This window comes from Schistocerca cancellata, chromosome 1, assembly GCF_023864275.1.
Source record: "Schistocerca cancellata isolate TAMUIC-IGC-003103 chromosome 1, iqSchCanc2.1, whole genome shotgun sequence".
Taxonomy (NCBI): domain Eukaryota; kingdom Metazoa; phylum Arthropoda; class Insecta; order Orthoptera; family Acrididae; genus Schistocerca; species Schistocerca cancellata.
The window spans coordinates 1188684890-1188703545 of NC_064626.1; the positions used below are offsets into that span (position 1 = coordinate 1188684890).

At 38.9% G+C, this 18656-nt stretch overlaps 1 protein-coding gene across 1 annotated transcript in view; it reads right to left on the minus strand.

The window, feature by feature from the left end:
- Positions 1 to 272: 272 nt before the first annotated feature.
- The window catches only part of LOC126094400 (uncharacterized), a 157721-nt gene continuing 139337 nt past the window's right edge, over positions 273 to 18656 (minus strand). The window contains exons 5-6 of the mRNA XM_049908793.1: positions 5628 to 6130; positions 273 to 1985 (exon numbers count right to left, since the gene is read on the minus strand). Of these exons, the coding sequence (XP_049764750.1) occupies positions 1967 to 1985; positions 5628 to 6130 (522 nt within the window). The 3' untranslated portion in view covers positions 273 to 1966. The remainder of the gene's footprint in view (positions 1986 to 5627; positions 6131 to 18656) is intronic.

An 18656-nucleotide genomic window follows, 5' to 3' on the forward strand; every position in this document is an offset into this window, starting at 1 on the left:
GCTGATGGAATACAAGTCAGTTCAGGCAGAGCAGCTCGCTATTCAGTGTGATCAATGGTGGACATGTGTTATATCAAATTCTACAGATGATAAACACCACCCCATTAAATTCTATTAATTACACTATAATCAAATGGTAGAATAATGAGTTTGTCAATACATTTTAAAGGAAGTAGCTCTGAAACCAGAAACAGATTTGCTTCTTTGTTCATAAAAACTTTTATTCTTTCAAAAGAGAACATAATAGGTAAATATACTTCACAACCTGAGTTCACCGACAATAATACATACAGAGAAAGTTCTTACTACCACGCAGCTATCTTTAACACAAAAACTCAATTTTACCAATGCTAATTCATAAATATTTATCACAACAATATTAATTTCTTCTTTCAATTTGTGCAAATATTTTTAGCATAATGTGATACAGAACATATCTGGCTATTAATGAACATGATTACAGTTATAACATTCATGCTATAATTTAGAACAGAAAATCTGAAAAAAAGAAATATATAACATTCCATAACGCTTTTCATAATCATGTTTTCTTAATTTCACAACTCATAAACACACACAAAACATTTCAATAGCAGTGTTACAATGACACCATATTTTTGCTGTAAACTTCATAAAAGCTGCACACACTTAACCATTAAAAAAAAAATTGTAACCAATTACTGTATGTTGAAGCATTTAGGTGTCAATAAGCATACACAACAGACTGAACTCATAGCTTGACTTTCAGACAGAATCTGTTTTAGGCTGTTAGCTCTATGGAAAGACATTGTTCAAATGCTTAACCAGGAGTTCAATCATGTTTTTGGACTGCTGAATGCTCAATACCGCAACCATGTATCGACTGTTACCTTTACTGTTTGTTTATCACCATTAAAGATCATCATATTAATATCCTTTACACTGAGATTCCTATGCCAGCATTTGAGCTATTTAAAGTTAGAGTTTAAGCTGGTATAGCCTCTTTAATGTTTATCAAACCATTCTTTGCACTGCATAGCAATAAAAGAACCAATCTATTTCTTTATACATGAATGAACTGCTACATAAGCAAATTAACTTTCATTGTGCATAAAATGAAAGGTTTCATATCACATGAACATGTGAAAAATGTGTGTGAACAAAGCAAAAACTGCTTAACATAATGCACTAAACATAACAATATGAATTTTAAAAAAATGAAATGATAAAAATATGTCAAATATATTCTTAAATGGCTTTGTATCACTCAGTATATCGTTCCAAATTTTGTATGTTCCCATCTTCCAATTACAAAATTAACACAGGAACCTCCAAATTGGTTTGTTTGCAGACTTAGGTTTTTTCCTATGTAATGCATGGTGTAAATAGCACCTCTTGCAATTCAAAATTCCTTCTATGTCACATGATCAACTTTAACTGATTAGCATAATATATAAAAAAATAGCACACCCAGTACTCATTTGTGATGTATGCACTTTCCCTTATCCAAATATCTTTGGCACTAATTGTACTCTTGCAGAGTTATTAACAATAAATATGAAAAAGCACATCATTTTAATTTCAGTATTCACATTTTAAATAACTTACAGCTTCCACTAGTTTCATTTTCATTCACTAACTACCAAATCTAGTACCCTTTGACCAGTCTTTTAACTACATCACAGCTCTTCATACATTCTTTCCTTTACCTCGTGTAGCTTGAATTTTACACTTTATTTTAAAAAATCAACAGAGAGCATTGTGGGTCATGTACAATACTCATGGTACTTCAGTGAAGGATAAACACAAAATGTAATACAATAGTATAGTTTATTAAATTCCTTCTAACAACTGGCTCAGACGAGTTGATGTCTCTGTTGGTTTAACACAAGTTGAAAGGATAGGTGACAGACTGGCACAATATTTTGGATGAGTCAGTTCTGGTAGCAACATATATTGCAACCAGTTGTTCCTCAGAAATTCAAAATCAAATGTCTTCCATTTTCCTGAAACAGAAAATAACACCCTAGTAAGATCAGTCTTACTTCCACTATTCCATTAATTAATAATGTCACACATGATTTCTCCTATTATTGTCTCAGGTTTTGATAAGCACACCTTAAATTTTATACTTATGAAAGCTATAAAAATAATTCAGTAAAATAGGTTATTTGAGAGGTAATTTCTACAATAAGGAAGTAAATAATATTCTTGTATGTTAATTCACACAAAAAATGAGGCTGCTCACCTCATCTTGAAAAATATATGCTACAAAGTATCATTGTCTGACTTTTCTTTCCCTCAGCCTGTGACCACATAGTGTAACATTTCATGAATACTGATCAACAAAGTGGCAACGGATGAGCAGTTTATTACACACATATTGTCACACTTCACCAAAAGGCAAAAACAGCGGAATTACAGCACTGCCTTGTAGATACCTATATGTGGAAATATTTTGAGCAATACAAAGAACAAATTCAGAAGTCTATAGACTCAAGTAAGCACTACTTTGAAACTGACCACCAGTACTGAACATATGTGGGGGAAAAAAAGAAAAAAAGAAAAAAAAAAAGAAAAAAAAACCATATTCTAAAAAAGTGAACACATTTATTCCAACTGCTCATCCATAACCAGTGAGTTAATCAATTTTAATGTCATGCAAACAGCAGAAGGACACTATTCACGATTACAATAAGTAACACACAAATAGCCAAGAAACTAGCAAATATTTGAATGATGCATTTAATGAAAACAGATGTAAATATTAAACCTGTAAATATCAGAAGTTTAAATTTAATTCATGTACATAATTTTACTGTTCATTGACTGAGGATAAATAAAATTAATGAAACTCAAGTTTTTCTAATTACATTTTTGTAATGTGTTTATCTGACATGTTCTACACCCAGGAGGATTCCCTCTTTTATGGGTCTATGGAATGAATAATTAATCTAATCTAATCTAACACTACAACAAACAGTTCCTTAGTAATTCAAGCAATCTCACTCCATGTTTGCCACATGTCATACAGTATCATCTGCAGTTAACTTTTAGGTAGTCAAATGAAAAAAAATTGAATTATCTTTATAGTGTATGCACAATTAGGTTCAGTATTAAGTTTTCCTGTGACACAGCATGCTTCACTAAAAAAATATGATCTGCTTTAATGTGTGACCACCTTATCAGCCATCTGTCTACTGTGTTTTGAGTTTACTTGTGTTACTCCTTTCAAAATACAGGCTTCCTTTAGAAGTAATTTAATCCTAAAAAATTTGTTGCTCTGCTTTTTGCTTAAACATCAACTTTTATGAGACATTTATCTAAAATGTTTGGAATTTCCTTATGCTACTGTATATTTCTTTCAGTAATAATTTTTCCTATTACACATTGTTTGCCTGCATACTTCATTAATGTTACTGTTTGTTCCATCTTTTCATTTATTTACCCACAACCATGGAGATAAGTCATGCCTATGTGGCTTTTTTATTATTGCTATACACTGAAGTGACAAAAGTCATAGGATAATGTAATTGGATAGATAAAAAATCTGATCAGCAAGCAGTGGCTGGAGAACACACATAAAAAAATACCAAATTTTACATATGCAAGCTTTCGGAGTATGTAAGCTTTTGGTGCCAGTGGCTCCTCCTTCCAGCACAAGGTTCAAGGGGAAGGAAGAGGGGTGAAGGAATAGGACTGGAGAGATTTACGAAAAATGTTAGAGTTCAGAAAAGTCATCCTAAACCTGGATCAGGGGAGACTTATCAGACGGTATGAGAAGGAAAGAGCCTTTCCTGATCTGGGGTTCTGGGTGACTTTTCTGAGCTCTAACTCTTTTTTCTAAATCTCTCCAGTCCTATTCCTTCATCCCTCTTACTTACCCTTCAACCCTTCTGCCAGAAGGAGGAGCCTACAGCTCCAAAAGCTTGCGTACTTAAAACCTTTTTTTATGTGTGTGTTCTCCTGCCGCCACTTGATGAATAGATTTTTTATCTATCCAATTACATTATATTGTAAAAAAAATTATTATTTTCATTTTTATAAAAGTCATGGGTTAGCACATATACGGATGGCGATAGTATTGCACGCACGAGGTATAAAAGGGCAGAGCACTGGTGGAGCTATCATTTGTACTCAGCTGATACATGTGAAAAGGTTTCCGATACGATTATGGCCTCATGACAGGAATTAACAGACTTTGAATGTGGAATGGTAGTTGGAGCCAGATGCATAGAACATTCCATTCTGGAAACCATTAGGAAACCCAATATTCCAAGATCCTCAGAGTCAAGAGGATGCCGAGAATACCAAATTTCAGCCACTATTTTTGACCATGGATTACATAGATTTGCCAGTGATGACAGACAAGCAACACCACATGAAAAAAACGCAGAAATCAATGTGGAATGTACAATGAATAATGGGATTTAGCAGCAGGCAACCACTGTGAGTGCCTTCACTAATAGCATGACATAGCATGCAGTGCCTCTCCTGGACTTGTAACCATATCAGTTGGACCCTAGATGATTGGAAAACCATGGCCCAGCCAGATAAGTCTCAATTTCAGTTGGTAAGAGCGATGGTGGGATTTGATTGTGGCACAGATGCCAAGAAGCCAAGGAGCCAAGTTGTCATCAAGGCACTGTGTAAGCTGGTAGTGGCTCCAGAATGGTGTGGGCTGTACTTAAATGGAATGGGTTGGGTCCTCTGGTCCAACTGAACTGATCATTAACTGGGAATGGTTATGTTCGACTACTTGGAGGCCATTTGCATGTTCCAAAACATTTCATTGGACCACATTGTGCAAGCTACATGCTGTAATGCAGATTACAGAGCTACAATGATTTGAATGCCCAATTTTAAAAAATATATGGACTTATTATTTGAATCACGACTTTTACACAATTGACAACTGACCTAATCAGTTTGGAAATACAAGCTCCTGCTTTCATGAGACTTATGAGATATTAGCTTGCTTATAAACCTGAAACTTTTACTACAATTTAATACCCATGGCAGCCATCAAATGTTTGACTGGTTTCCCCCTCCCCGAGAGAATTTTGTTCATTATTGTATCACGAGGGCAAGCCAATACATCTGTCTGTGTCTGCAAATACCAACACACATTTATTCCACTCGTAGAGAGACAGGTTCTAGCAAAATACGGTCATTAAAGCTGAACACAATAAGAGCACTATTAAGTGAGATGTGTGGACCTTAAAAATAACTTCAGCAAATATTCATGAGTTGTGGGTGATAATTGAGAGGCCAGGTTACCTTCCCAATGATTTGACTCGAGATTCCAGTGCCATCAGGATGAAAAGATATGCTGCACACTACTGGCAAGCTGCATAACTCAGTTGCTCTTAAGTATCCATTAACTCAGACAATCTGATCATACTGAATTAGTCTCAACCATTACTGTCTTTAATTGTCAGAATACAGCCAAATCCATGGCTACACAGGATGCAAAGCTACATTGCACCACATTCACTTACCACAGCAACTGACAGATGGCATGATGAAGATACTTATTTCAGAACAGTTCTCATGAATTTTAGCTTCATGGAGTGTCTAAATAAAGGATACAACTAAATTACAATGTAAGGAGATAAACAAGTGCTTAAAAGGAGATATAGACTTACATGTGAATATTTTCCTTCAGTTTCTCAAAAGATGTCCAGACAGCAAAAGTCAACTTTGGATTAGATTCTGAAAATTTGATGAGGCATTGTTCTAATGATGAACTCCACACATTTATTCTTGATAAATGCTCATCTTCCTCTTCACAGTTTGTATTTTCGGTAGCAGATTTATCACAAAATTTGTTTCTCCATAGTTCTAATATATTTCTCATAGTTGGTTTTGGTTTTTCTTTTAACTTGTGTGATGATTGCTTCATAACTTTGACCAGTTTCAAGTACTTTACAATGAGAGTTTCTAACAAATAAAACATATAAAAATTCAGGTCTGCTTCCCGAACTAAGACCCCATCAACATACTCGTCTAGGTCTGCTTCACAAGCAGTAACTGTCTCTCTAGATAACAATATCACTTTGTCCAGCAGGAACTCAATGGTGTCCGAACAGAGGTATAAGCTGTTACACATTTCGCAAACAATTAGACAGCGGCATTCACAAGTTGTGTACTGAAAATTTGAGAACAACAGATTAACTGAAGCATGTCATGAAACTATAAAATAATACCTTACATGGTAAACGTAACAGTAAATATACATAACGAAAGGGGGATATAAATCAGCGAGGGCTTAGGAGGTGCAGGAAAAGTTTACAAACAGATAATCAACTGAAACAAACAAAATACCTCTAAAAATTAATCAGAAGTGATTTGGGTAGGTATGTTCCAATTAATATAACAGTCATGGTTATCCAACCCCAAAACAGAGATGGCAATGCTTGTTGGCTGATCAGGTATTACAATTGGAGCATCTAAGGATAGTTGTTGAAGGGTGCTGAAACCACAAACAGGTGGGCAGTGATGGGTGTTCATGCCTCTTCACAGAATATATATGTTGGAGGCTTATCTGTTCTGTATAGCAGGATAGATGGTGATCTGTGACAAATCTGACAACAGAGAACAATGATGGTGCACATGCAAATTTTTCGGAGCATAGCATACCATGCACATTGCTGAAAGTGTGGCTATGTAGCAGATGGGCATGGGCTCATTGATATTGGCCTGTGGATCAATGCAAACATGTTACCTGGGCAGATGAACAGATGAATCACATTTCTTGTTACATCTTGTCTGGTTATGCCATCATCATGTCAAATGATTGCTCAAAAAGTGCACCATACCACAGACGCAGACTGGAAAGGGCGGTATTATACTAAGGGGAACATTCACTTGGGCTTCCGTGGAGCCTGTGGCAGTAACCAAAGGCATGGTGACAGCTGTGGACTATGTGTAAAATACTGTGGACCACCTATATCCCTTCATGCTCATTGTCTTTCCCAATGGTGATGGCATCTTCAAGCAGAATAATGTTCATGTCACAAGGCCATAGTGAGGTTACAGTGTTTTGAAGAGCATGATAGTGAGCTCAAATTGATGACTTGGCTACCAAATTCACCTGATCTGAACCTGATGGAACACATCTGGTATGCTATTGGGCACCAGCTGCCTGTAATTTATGGGAACTGTGTAGACGTCTGGTACCATACACCTCCAGAAACCTGCCAAGAAAGTATTGAATCTATCTCCAACAAAATTGTTGCTGTATAATATTCCAAAAGTGGACCAATATGCTATTAAGAAGGTGGTCACAATGTTTTGTCTGATCAATGTAACCTAAAAAGCCATCTCCAACAAAATTGTTGCTCTATAATATTTTATTTATCTTACCTCCAGAATATTTTACCCAAGAGGACACCATCATCATTTAATCATATGGTAAAGCTGTATGCCCTCGGGAAAAATTACGGCCGTAGTTTCCCCTTCATTTCAGCCGTACTGTATAATATTCCAAAAGTGGACCAATATGCTATTAAGAAGGTGGTCACAATGTTGTGTCTGATCAATGTAACCTAAAAAGAAAAGACTGAAAATTTACTTCATGATACGTGAACAATTTTAGTAGTTCATTCTCTTTTTTTTTAAACCTAGCCTAATCCAATGGCCCCCTGCCTCCACTTTCTCTCTCTCTCTCTCTCTCTCTCTCTCTTTCTCTCCTTCCCCTTCCCCCCACCCTGCCCCCTCTTCCATCTTAATTGCAGCAATGAGTACTTCCAATCAATCCAGTGTGTCTACAGGGTCATGTCTTGACAACTTATTTTTCAGAAATTGCTTATATTCTATAGTACTCCCTTTTACTGTTTCAGAACTGTTCTGATAAAAGTAGAAATTTTCTAAATTAAACCCAGCACTTTCAAAATTACAAAGCCTGTATATTGAGCTACGATTCCTACTGGGATCTGTCTCTTTTAAGTATTACAAAACTCATTGCCCTTGTTGTTAGAAATTCTAGTATTGTGTGGAATAACAAACAGTTGTATGTGGAATGTTAGGAGAAGTATTGAGTTGAGGCGTATATGTATTGAAATTGCTAGTAGAGCATTCTGCATAAGACTCAGAATTCCAGTTAAGAATCTTGGTCCAACATTCACTTTCTGTCTGTCATGTACCATTGAATTTGTGTACCACCTCTAGTTCAAAGATTTTCATACGGTCCTGTGACAAGTTTTTGAAGAATTTGAAACTTTGAGCCACACAAAGTGCCATACTTGTGTCAATGTGATGTATCATTACGTTTTACTTCCTCTGCAATCTGTATGGAGCCTGAATCACTCTTGTTCACTCGGGCTAAATGTTATTGTAAATGAACTGTCATCTTCTTTCCCTTCTGTATACTATACATCTCAGCCTTTCCTTGCAGACAAATCAAGTTCATTTGAGCACTTATTAGCTTCTCCAATACTTTCTGTTTTTCCACCAGTGACCTCCAAAACAACAGCCATTGTCCGCCATCTTTGCCAGAAAGTCTACCATAGAGATGTCTGTGGAGGGTTATCGTGCCATTCATAACTCTGTCATTGGAAGACCTTTGTGATGTACACCAAGCAGGTTGTGGTTTCTTTACACAGGTCCAGAAAAGAGGCTATGCTATTCCTATAATCCTTTCCTACTTTTCTTGGTTGCCAAATACCAGAGTAATTTACCACAGTCTGTGACAATATTACATAGTTCCTTTCAACTGCAAAAGCTGCTATTAGAATTAATGGGTACTCATAAACTGCTTCTACTAACAGCTTCCGATACCATACAATACATACAACAGGATACTGTGATGCTTGTTTGTAGCTGCGATTTGGAATCTCCTGTGAAACACACTATTCAGTATGTGACATAATCTTCATCAATGTGGGCTTAAAATAATCGACCTTCTTCATTTCTCGTTATTGACATTTGTTCTTTTCAGTGCTTTTGTAACTTATTGTGTGTCTACTGCATTCTTAGTCAGGTTTTAGCTACCCTGTAATGTAAATTTTCAGTCTTTTCTTTTTAGGTTACATTGATCAGACAAAACATTGTGACCACCTTCTTAATAGCATATTGGTCCACTTTTGGAATATTATACAGTACGGCTGAAAGCAAGGGGAAACTACAGCCGTAATTTTTCCTGAGGGCATGCAGCTTCACTGTATGATTAAATGATGATGGCGTCCTCTTGGGTAAAATATTCCGGAGGTAAAATAGTCCTCCATTCAGATCTCCGGGCGGGGACTACTCAGGAGGACGTCGTTATCAGGAGAAAGAAAACTGGCATTCTACGGATTGGAGCATGGAATGTCAGATCCCTTAATCGGGCAGGTAGATTAGAAAATTAAAAAAGGGAAATGGATAGGTTAAAGTTCGATATAGTGGGAATTAGTGAAGTTCGGTGGCAGGAGGAACAAGACTTTTGGTGAAGTCAGTACAGGCTTATAAATACAAAATCAAATAGGGGTAATGCAGGAGTAGGTTTAATAATGAATAAAAAAATAGGAGTGCTGGTAAGCTACTACAAACAGCATAGTGAACGCATTATTGTGGCCAAGATAGACACGAAGCCCACACCTACTACAGTAGTACAAGTTTGTATGCCAACTAGCTCTGCAGATGATGAAGACATTGATGAAATATATGATGAGATAAAAGAAATTATTCAGGTAGTGAAGGGAGACGAAAATTTAATAGTCATGGGTGACTGGAATTCAAGAGTAGGAAAAGGGAGAGAAGGAAACGTAGTAGGTGAATACGGATCGAGGGTAAGTAATGAAAGAGGAAGCCGTCTGGTAGAATTTTGCACAGAGCATAAATTAATCTTAGCAAACACTTGGTTCAAGAATCGTGAAAGAAAGTTGTATACATGGAAGAACCCTGGAGATACTAAAAGGTATCAGATAGATTATATAATGGTAAGACAGAGATTTAGGAACCAGGTTTTAAAAATTGTAAGATATTTCCAGGGGCAGATGTGGACTCTGACCATAATCTATTGGTTATGAACTGTAGATTAAAACCGAAGAAACTGCAAAAAGGTGGGGATTTAAGGAAATGGGACCTGGATAAACTGACTAAACCAGAGGTTGTACAGAGTTTCAGGGAGAGCATAAGGGAACAATTGACAGGAATGGGGGAAACAAATACAGTAGAAGAAGAATGGGTAGCTTTAAGGGATGAAGTAGTGAAGGCAGCAGACGATCAAGTAGCTAAAAAGATGAGGGCTGGTAGAAATCCTTGGGTAACAGAAGAAATATTGAATTTAATTGATGAAAGGAGAAAATACAAAAATGCAGTAAATGAAGCAGGCAAAAAGGAATACAAACGTCTCAAAAACGAGATCGACAGGAAGTGCAAAATGGCTAAGCAGGGATGGCTAGAGGACAAATGTAAGGATGTAGAGGCTTATCTCACTAGGGGTCTACAGGAAAATTAAAGAGACCTTTGGAGAAAAAAGAACCACTTGTATGAATATAAAGAGCTCAGATGGAAACACAGTTCTAAGCAACGAAGGGAAAGCAGAAAGGTGGAAGGAGTATATAGAGGGCCTATACAAGGGTAATGTACTTGAGGACAATATTATGGAAACAGAAGAGGATGTAGATGAAGATGAAATGGGAGATATATGATACTGCGTGAAGAGTTTGACAGAGCACTGAAAGACCTGAGTCGAACCAAGACCCCGGGAGTAAACAACATTCCATTAGAACTACAGTCGGCCTTGGGAGAGCCAGTCATGACAAAATTCTACCATCTGGTGAGCAAGATGTATGAAACAGGCGAAATACCCTCAGACTTCAAGAAGAATATAGTAATTCCAATCCCAAAGAAAGCAGGTGTTGACAGTTGTGAAAAGTACCGAACTATCAGTTTAATAAGTCACAGCTGCAACATACTAACACGAATTCTTTACACATGAACGGAAAAACTGGTAGAAGCCGACCTCGGGGAAGATCAGTTTTGATTCCGTAGGAATGTTGGAACATGTGAGGCAATACTGACCTTACGACTTATCTTAGAAGAAAGATTAAGGAAAGGCAAACCTACGTTTCTAGCATTTGTAGACTTAGAGAAAGCTTTTGACAATGTTGACTGGAATACTCTCTTTCACATTCTAAAGGCGGCAGGGGTGAAATACAGGGAGCGAAAGGCTATTTACAATTTGTACAGAAACCAGATGGCAGTTATAAGAGTCGAGGGACATGAAAGGGAAGCAGTGGTTGGGAAGGGAGTGAGACAGGGTTGTAGCCTCTCCCCGATGTTATTCAATCTGTATATTGAGCAAGCAGTAAAGGAAACAAAAGAAAAATTTGGAGTAGAAATGGTGAAGAAATAAAAACTTTGAGGTTCGCCATTGACATTGTAATTCTGTCAGAGACAGCAAAGGACTTGGAAGAGCAGTTGAACGGAATAGACAGTCTCTTGAAAGGAGAATATAAGATGAACATCAACAAAAGCAAACCGAGGATAATGGAATGTAGGCGAATTAAGTCAGGTGATGCTGAGGGAATTAGATTAGGAAATGAGACACTTAAAGTAGTAAAGGAGTTTTGCTATTTTGGGAGCAAAATAACTGATGATGGTCGAAGTAGAGAGGATGTAAAATGTAGACTCGCAATGGCAAGGAAAGCGTTTCTGAAGAAGAGAAATTTGTTAACATCGAGTATTGATTTAAGTGCCAGGAAGTCTTTTCTGAAAGTATTTGTATGGAGTGTAGCCACGTATGGAAGTGAAACATGGACAATAAATAATTTGGACAAGAAGAGAATAGAAGCTTTCGAAATGTGGTGCTACAGAAGAATGCTGAAGATTAGATGGGTAGATCACGTAACTAATGAGGAGGTATTGAACAGAATAGGGGAGAAGAGGAGTTTGTGGCACAACTTGACAAGAAGAAGGGACCGGCTGGTAGGGCATGTTCTGAGGCATCAAGGGATCACAAATTTAGCATTGGAGGGCAGCGTGGAGGGTAAAAATCATAGAGGGAGACCAAGAGATGAATACACTAAGCAGATTCAGAAGGATGTAGGTTGCAGTAAGTACTGGGAGATGAAGAAGCTTGCACAGGATACAGTAGCATGGAGAGCTGCATCACACCAGTCTCAGGACTGAAGACCACAACAACAACAACATCATGAAGTGTACACTACAATGGTAAAAAATCTAAGAAAGTGCTGGAATAGATATAATGAACAGAAAAAACATCATATTTTGCAAATGTCATTGTTGCCTGTAAGTGAATGGTTCACAGTGACATATTCATCATATGGATCTACATACTGAGCTGCATATGTGGCACACCGTTACTGTGCCAAGTCATACATATACAAGGTGCATTCAAGTTCTAAGGCCTCCGATTTTTTTTCTAATTAACTACTCACCCGAAATCGATGAAACTGGCGTTACTTCTCGACGTAATCGCCCTGCAGACGCACACATTTTTAACAATGCTGACGCCATTATTCCATGGCAGCGGCAAAGGCTTCTTTAGGAGTCTGTTTTGACTACTGGAAAATCGCTGAGGCAATAGCAGCACGGCTGGTGAATGTGCAGCCACGGAGAGTGTCTTTCATTGTTGGAAAAAGCCAAAAGTCACTAGGAGCCAGGTCAGGTGAGTAGGGAGCATGAGGAATCACTTCAAAGTTGTTATCACGAAGAAACTGTTGTGTAACGTTAGCTCGATGTGCGGGTGCGTTGTCTTGGTGAAACAGCACATGCGCAGCCCTTCCCGGACGTTTTTGTTGCAGTGCAGGAAGGAATTTGTTCTTCAAAACATTTTTGTAGGATGCACCTGTTACCGTAGTGCCCTTTGGAACGCAATGGGTAAGGAATACGCCCTCGCTGTCGCAGAACATGGACACCATCATTTTTTCAGCACTGGCGGTTACCCGAAATGTTTTTGGTGGTGGTGAATCTGTGTGCTTCCATTGAGCAGACTGGCGCTTTGTTTCTGAATTTAAAAATGGCATCCACGTCTCATCCATTGTCACAAACAACGAAAAGAAAGTCCCATTCATGCTGTTGTTGCGCGTCAACATTGCTTGGCAACATGCCACACGGGCAGCCGTGTGGTCGTCCGTCAGCATTCATGGCACCCACCTGGATGACACTTTTCGCATTTTCAGGTCGTCATACAGGATTATGTGCACAGAACCCACAGAAATGCCAACTCTGGAGGCGATCTGTTCAACAGTCATTCGGCGATCCCCCAAAACAATTCTCTCCACTTTCTCGATCATGTCGTCAGACCGGCTTGTGCTAGCCCGAGGTTGTTTCGGTTTGTTGTCACATGATGTTCCGCCTTCATTAAACTGTCGCACCTACGAACGCACTTTTGACACATCCATAACTCCATCACCACATGTCTCCTTCAACTGTCGATGAATTTCAATTGGTTTCACACCACGCAAATTCAGAAAACGAATGATTGCACGCTGTTCAAGTAAGGAAAACATCGCCATTTTAAGTATTTAAAACAGTTCTCATTCTCGCCGCTGGCGGTAAAATTCCATCTGCCGTATGGTGCTGCCAACTCTGGGGCGTATTGACAATGAACGCGGCCTCATTTTAAAACAATGCACATGTTTCTATATCTTTCCATTCCGGAGAAAAAAAAATCGGAGGCCTTAGAACTTGAATGCACCTCGTACACAACGTATTGTTCACAAGCTACTGTACACTGAATGGTAGAGGGTACTTCATACTAATATTAACAACTTCCTTCCTTATTCCATTCACACATGGAGCAAAGAGAACAATGACAGTCTGCTTTGGTGGGTGACCCAGTCTCTCTCATCTTATTCTCAAAGCCTTAATATAAGATATATCCTGTAGGCAGGCAAACTATTGCCTCATATAATCAATACCAAAGTGGTCAAGTACTCTGCACACTTGTGGAGGTCTTGCACATGAGCAAATTTCTCTTTCCTGGCTTTATATTTGCCCCCTACCATGCCACACACGGGAAGATGGCAAAACTGAAAAAGTGTCATATTAGATGGCCATGCAGTCATGCAAGGTACACTGAACAGCTTCCTTGTGACATGGTTTCATATTCCATATTTCTCAACAACATAGATCGCATACAAAACAAATTTTCAGTATTTTCTATTACTTTTGGTCTGCTGAAGACATAAATATTTTATGTGTAACACAAACTGTGGGCACATGGACTCACACATGCAGTTTTGAAGATTTTTGTTACTTAGGTTGCCATGTAATCATGACTTATTTAGTTTCATATTGAAAAAAACCTTTCACACACATATGTTGATCAAAATATTGATCTCACGTTTTCAGCTTCATTATGGAGACGTGGTAGCTCTTCCAGGGGAATACTACTTAGAATTCCTGGACAGTTTAATGTGAAAGAATTTGCCTTTTACATGAGCATTATGTTTTAGATTGGTCAGTTCTGTCTGCACACGGACAGTGGCACTTTTGAGTGAAATGGCAAAAAGCTCAAAAACAAATGTTATACTGGCAGTGTCCTAAAAATGTTTAGAAAACTGCTTATTTAATTCTTTCAGTGCCACAAGGAATTATTCAAAATTCGTGTTTTCTTTAATGCCAGTGAGCTTTTTTCCTCCTTTCTAAATGCATTCATTGTCCCCATCAAGACAGAAATAAGTTGATTCTCGAATGTATTGTCTACCTGAGTGCAGTGTGCAGTTAATCCCACTTCAAACGTGTGATTTGCAGTCCATTCAGGATCTTAATTTTTTTCCTGATTTTATTTTTGCCTGAGAAATCCAACAATAGTGGGTCTTAAATGAAAAAAAAGTTGTTTGTTGACTTCACCAATGTATTTCACAGTAACAATAACATCTCCATACTCTTTGTTCAGTACCATCAAAAACTGTCGCAAGTGATAACCCAATATTTTATACAACTTCAGAAAACTTGCTGTTCGTACTACTATTTTCATTTTGTGCTCCATGCCTGAAAATTTAGCACAATGTGAATCACTACAATGAATCCTGTACAAATCATCTGTCGATCATTATAAATTCTCTGTTCATGGCATTGTACCATTGTTCTATATCAAATGTCAGTAGCCACCGATTATATGACTGCATAAAGGACAGATGAGAATTCTCAACCTTCTCTTGGAAAAGAACTATGATTTCCATTCATTTTTAAAGGCTTGTGACAACAGATCGCTAGACTTTCTTTTTTTGTGAAAGTAACCTCTGGACCTGTGAACTTCTTTATATTACAAGCAAATAGTGAAGTGTAAGCATTGTTGACAACACGCTGTCACGTTGCACAGAGAAGTTCCATAAGGAACCAAGCAAAGGTGACATGAGTGAAGTAGTGCTGAGACAGGCTGAGCCCCAGACTGCACAGCTGAAGCACATCGTGCAAACGTGAAGTTTTGCACACTGTGACCAACCCTGATCTACAAATACATCCATACTCTACAAAAAGTAGTGAAATACATGGCAAAGGGTTCCTCCTGCTGTACCACATTAGAGCAGGAATGGCCAAGAAATCTGCACGCATTTTTTGCTCCTGCACATGTGCGGAGCTGTCACCTGGTTGCACATTTCCCCCACTCCCATGCCAGCCTGTCTGAGTTGTGGAAGGGAAACTGTGAACGTGCTGCATTTAGATGTCAATGTAATAATGCAAGGAACACTGAACAGATTGCTTTCATATTTCATAACAAAACAGATCACAAACAAAACAAATTTACAGTATTATTTATTTTGGTGCACTGAAGATATAATACTATTTTTATCTCATACAAACTGTCGGCATACAGACAGATGCAGAAAATTTCACACATTTTTATCACCCAGGCTGCGACATAATCATGACTTATTTTGTTTCTTAATCAAAAAAAGCTAGTCACACAAATATGTTGAACAATATATTGCATCACATTTGCAACTTCACTACAGAGACATGGAAGCTCTTCCCAGGGAAAATGATGTACAGTTCCTGGAGAGTTTTAACAGAAAGAATTTGTCTTTTAAATGTGCATTACACTGCAGATTGACCAGTTCCACCTGAACATGCGCAGGGGTGCTTTCAACTGAATCAGCAAACGGTCTTGAAAACAGCTCAAAAACAGATGTAAGGCTGGCAATGCTTTCAAAACATTTAGAAAACTGTCTTTGTAATTCTTTCAACACCGCAATGAATTCTTCAAAATTCTTATTTTCTTTAACAGCAATGAGCTTACAGAAATGGACACTTTTTTCTGTCAGAATTCATCCCTGCACAATGCAGTTCTTTTTAAATACATCCCCATCAAATCACAAATAAATTATTTCTCATCTTGAAAAGTCTTACTTACATCCACTTACAATGTGAGTTCTGGAAACTAATCTGGATGTTCTATTTTTCATTCTCACTTTCCTTTTTCCTTCACAAATTCAACAATAACAGGTTTTTAATCAAAAATTCATTCCAGGTGTGACCCTTGTCTAACCAATGTACTTTGCGGTAATATATGTCGTTTCCATATTCTTTGTTCACTTCCATAAAAAACTGTTGCAACTGACAGTGTATTAATGTGTCCAACTTCATAAAATTTGCTATTCATGCAATCAATTTCATTATGTACTCCCTGCCAACACAGCTGCTACTTCATGTACAGAACAATGAATCCCACACAAAACATGTGTCAATCATAATTTTTAGCTCCTTCATCGCCAACTAAATATTTAAATTCTTTCTGTGTGGCATTGTAATGTCATTCCACAGCCAATTTGTGGTACCCAACGATTATGCAACTGCATAATAGATAATGAAAATTCTCATTCTTCTCTTTAGTGATTTCCATTCACTTTTAAAGACTTGTGATGATACACCACTACATTGCCTCTTTTTGAGTGAATGGCCACTGGATCTGTGAACTTCCTTTATACCAAAAAGCAAAGGATGAACAGAGCTGGCACCACGATTCTCCAAAGTGAAGAAAGTTTTACTCATCAAAAACTGGGTGTCGCACTGTCTAATGAAATGTCACCCTCTACTGAGAACTGCCGAGAAAGTCAAGAGCAAAGCCAAGACATACTGAATACTGCCAAGTCAGGCTGGGCCATGGACCACACAAGTGCTGCACATGTGCAGTTTTGCGCATTGTAGCTGACTCTTCTCAATCCATCCAAAAAGGGACTGTGCAATTAGCCCAATCTTTCCTTCACAGTTCCTGTGGGAGTGATATGGGGACTTAACATCTGAGGTCATCAGTCCCCTAGAACTTAGAACTACTTAAACCTAACTAACCTAAGGACATCACACAAATCCATGCCCCAGGCAGGATTCGAACCTGCAACCGTAGCGGTTCCAGACTGAAGCGCCTAGAACCGCTAGGCCACACTGGCCGGCTGGGAGTGATAATCAGGGGGTTGTATTATATTCACAGATTCCCTCACTTGCTACTGGTTGTTGAAATTCTGTAAGTAGGTTTTTGAAGGGTAGTTGATGCCTAACTTCATACACCTGCTTCTTCAGCATTTGCAGGATGCTCTCCTGTGGGTCAAACAAACCTGTGATCATTCACGCTACCCTTGTTTGTACATGTTCAAAAACCCTGCCATACCCATTCAGTAGTAGTAGTAGTAGTAGAAGGGTTTTGTGGGCGCACGACAGCAAGGTCTTCAGCGCCCGTTCAGTATCATAGTGAGACGGGTGTCAAGAAAAAACTCAGAACATTTACATCTAACGCAACATAAAACGGAACATAAAACACGGGGAACAATCATTGAAAAATATGTGCTCACCCACACCGAAGCGTGGGATGAAGCAGGGCGTCAGCAGTAAAACATGGACAACACAGGAAGAAAAAGGTAGAGGGAGCTAAAACAATGGAGCAGATGGAAGTGGCTGGCTGACCGCAAGGAAAAAAGGGAGGAGTCAGCCACTCTGCAATACACTAAAACCGCCAGCCTAAAAGCTTAGGCCAGAGTCCAGACACATCACAAAACTTAAAAACCCTAGACACACACGTCTCATCATTAGCTAAAACACAGGGCAGATCCCCATCAACTTGTGCTTCTGCCCTTGCATCACGGTATAAAACGCAGTCTGTCAAAATGTGCCGGACAGTGATGTGCACACCACAAGCATCACAAAACGGAGGATCCTCCCGCTGTAATAAATAGCTATGTGTCAGAGGACAGTGCCCGATCCGAAGACGTGTGAGCGCCACCTCTTCCCGCCTGAGCAGCCGGCAGGAGGAACGCCACGGCCGAGTGGTTGACTTTACTAACCGCAGTTTACTGGCCGTCACCGCCAGCCATTCAGCCTCCCACAACTCCATGCACTTCCTGTGGAGTGCAGCGATGACTGACTGCAAGGGGATAGGACACTGGACCACATCCTGCTCTCTGCAGGCCTCCTTGGCAGCCCGATCAGCCTGTTCGTTGCCCCATATGCCGACATGACCAGGCACCCAGCAGAAGGATACCTCTTTACCCCGCCGTTGGAGCGAGTACAGTTTGTCATGTATCAGCTGGACCATCTCTTCAGTCGGGTACAGGTTCTGCAGTGATTGTAAGGCACTAAGAGAATCGGAGCAGAGAAGAAATCGATCGCCCCGAACTCGATTCATCTGCTCCAGTTCCGTCAGGATCGCGTGGAGCTCCGCTGCGAAAACGGTATATTCAGCAGGGAGGCGAATCCGGGTAACATGAGCAGGGAACACCACAGAACAGCCA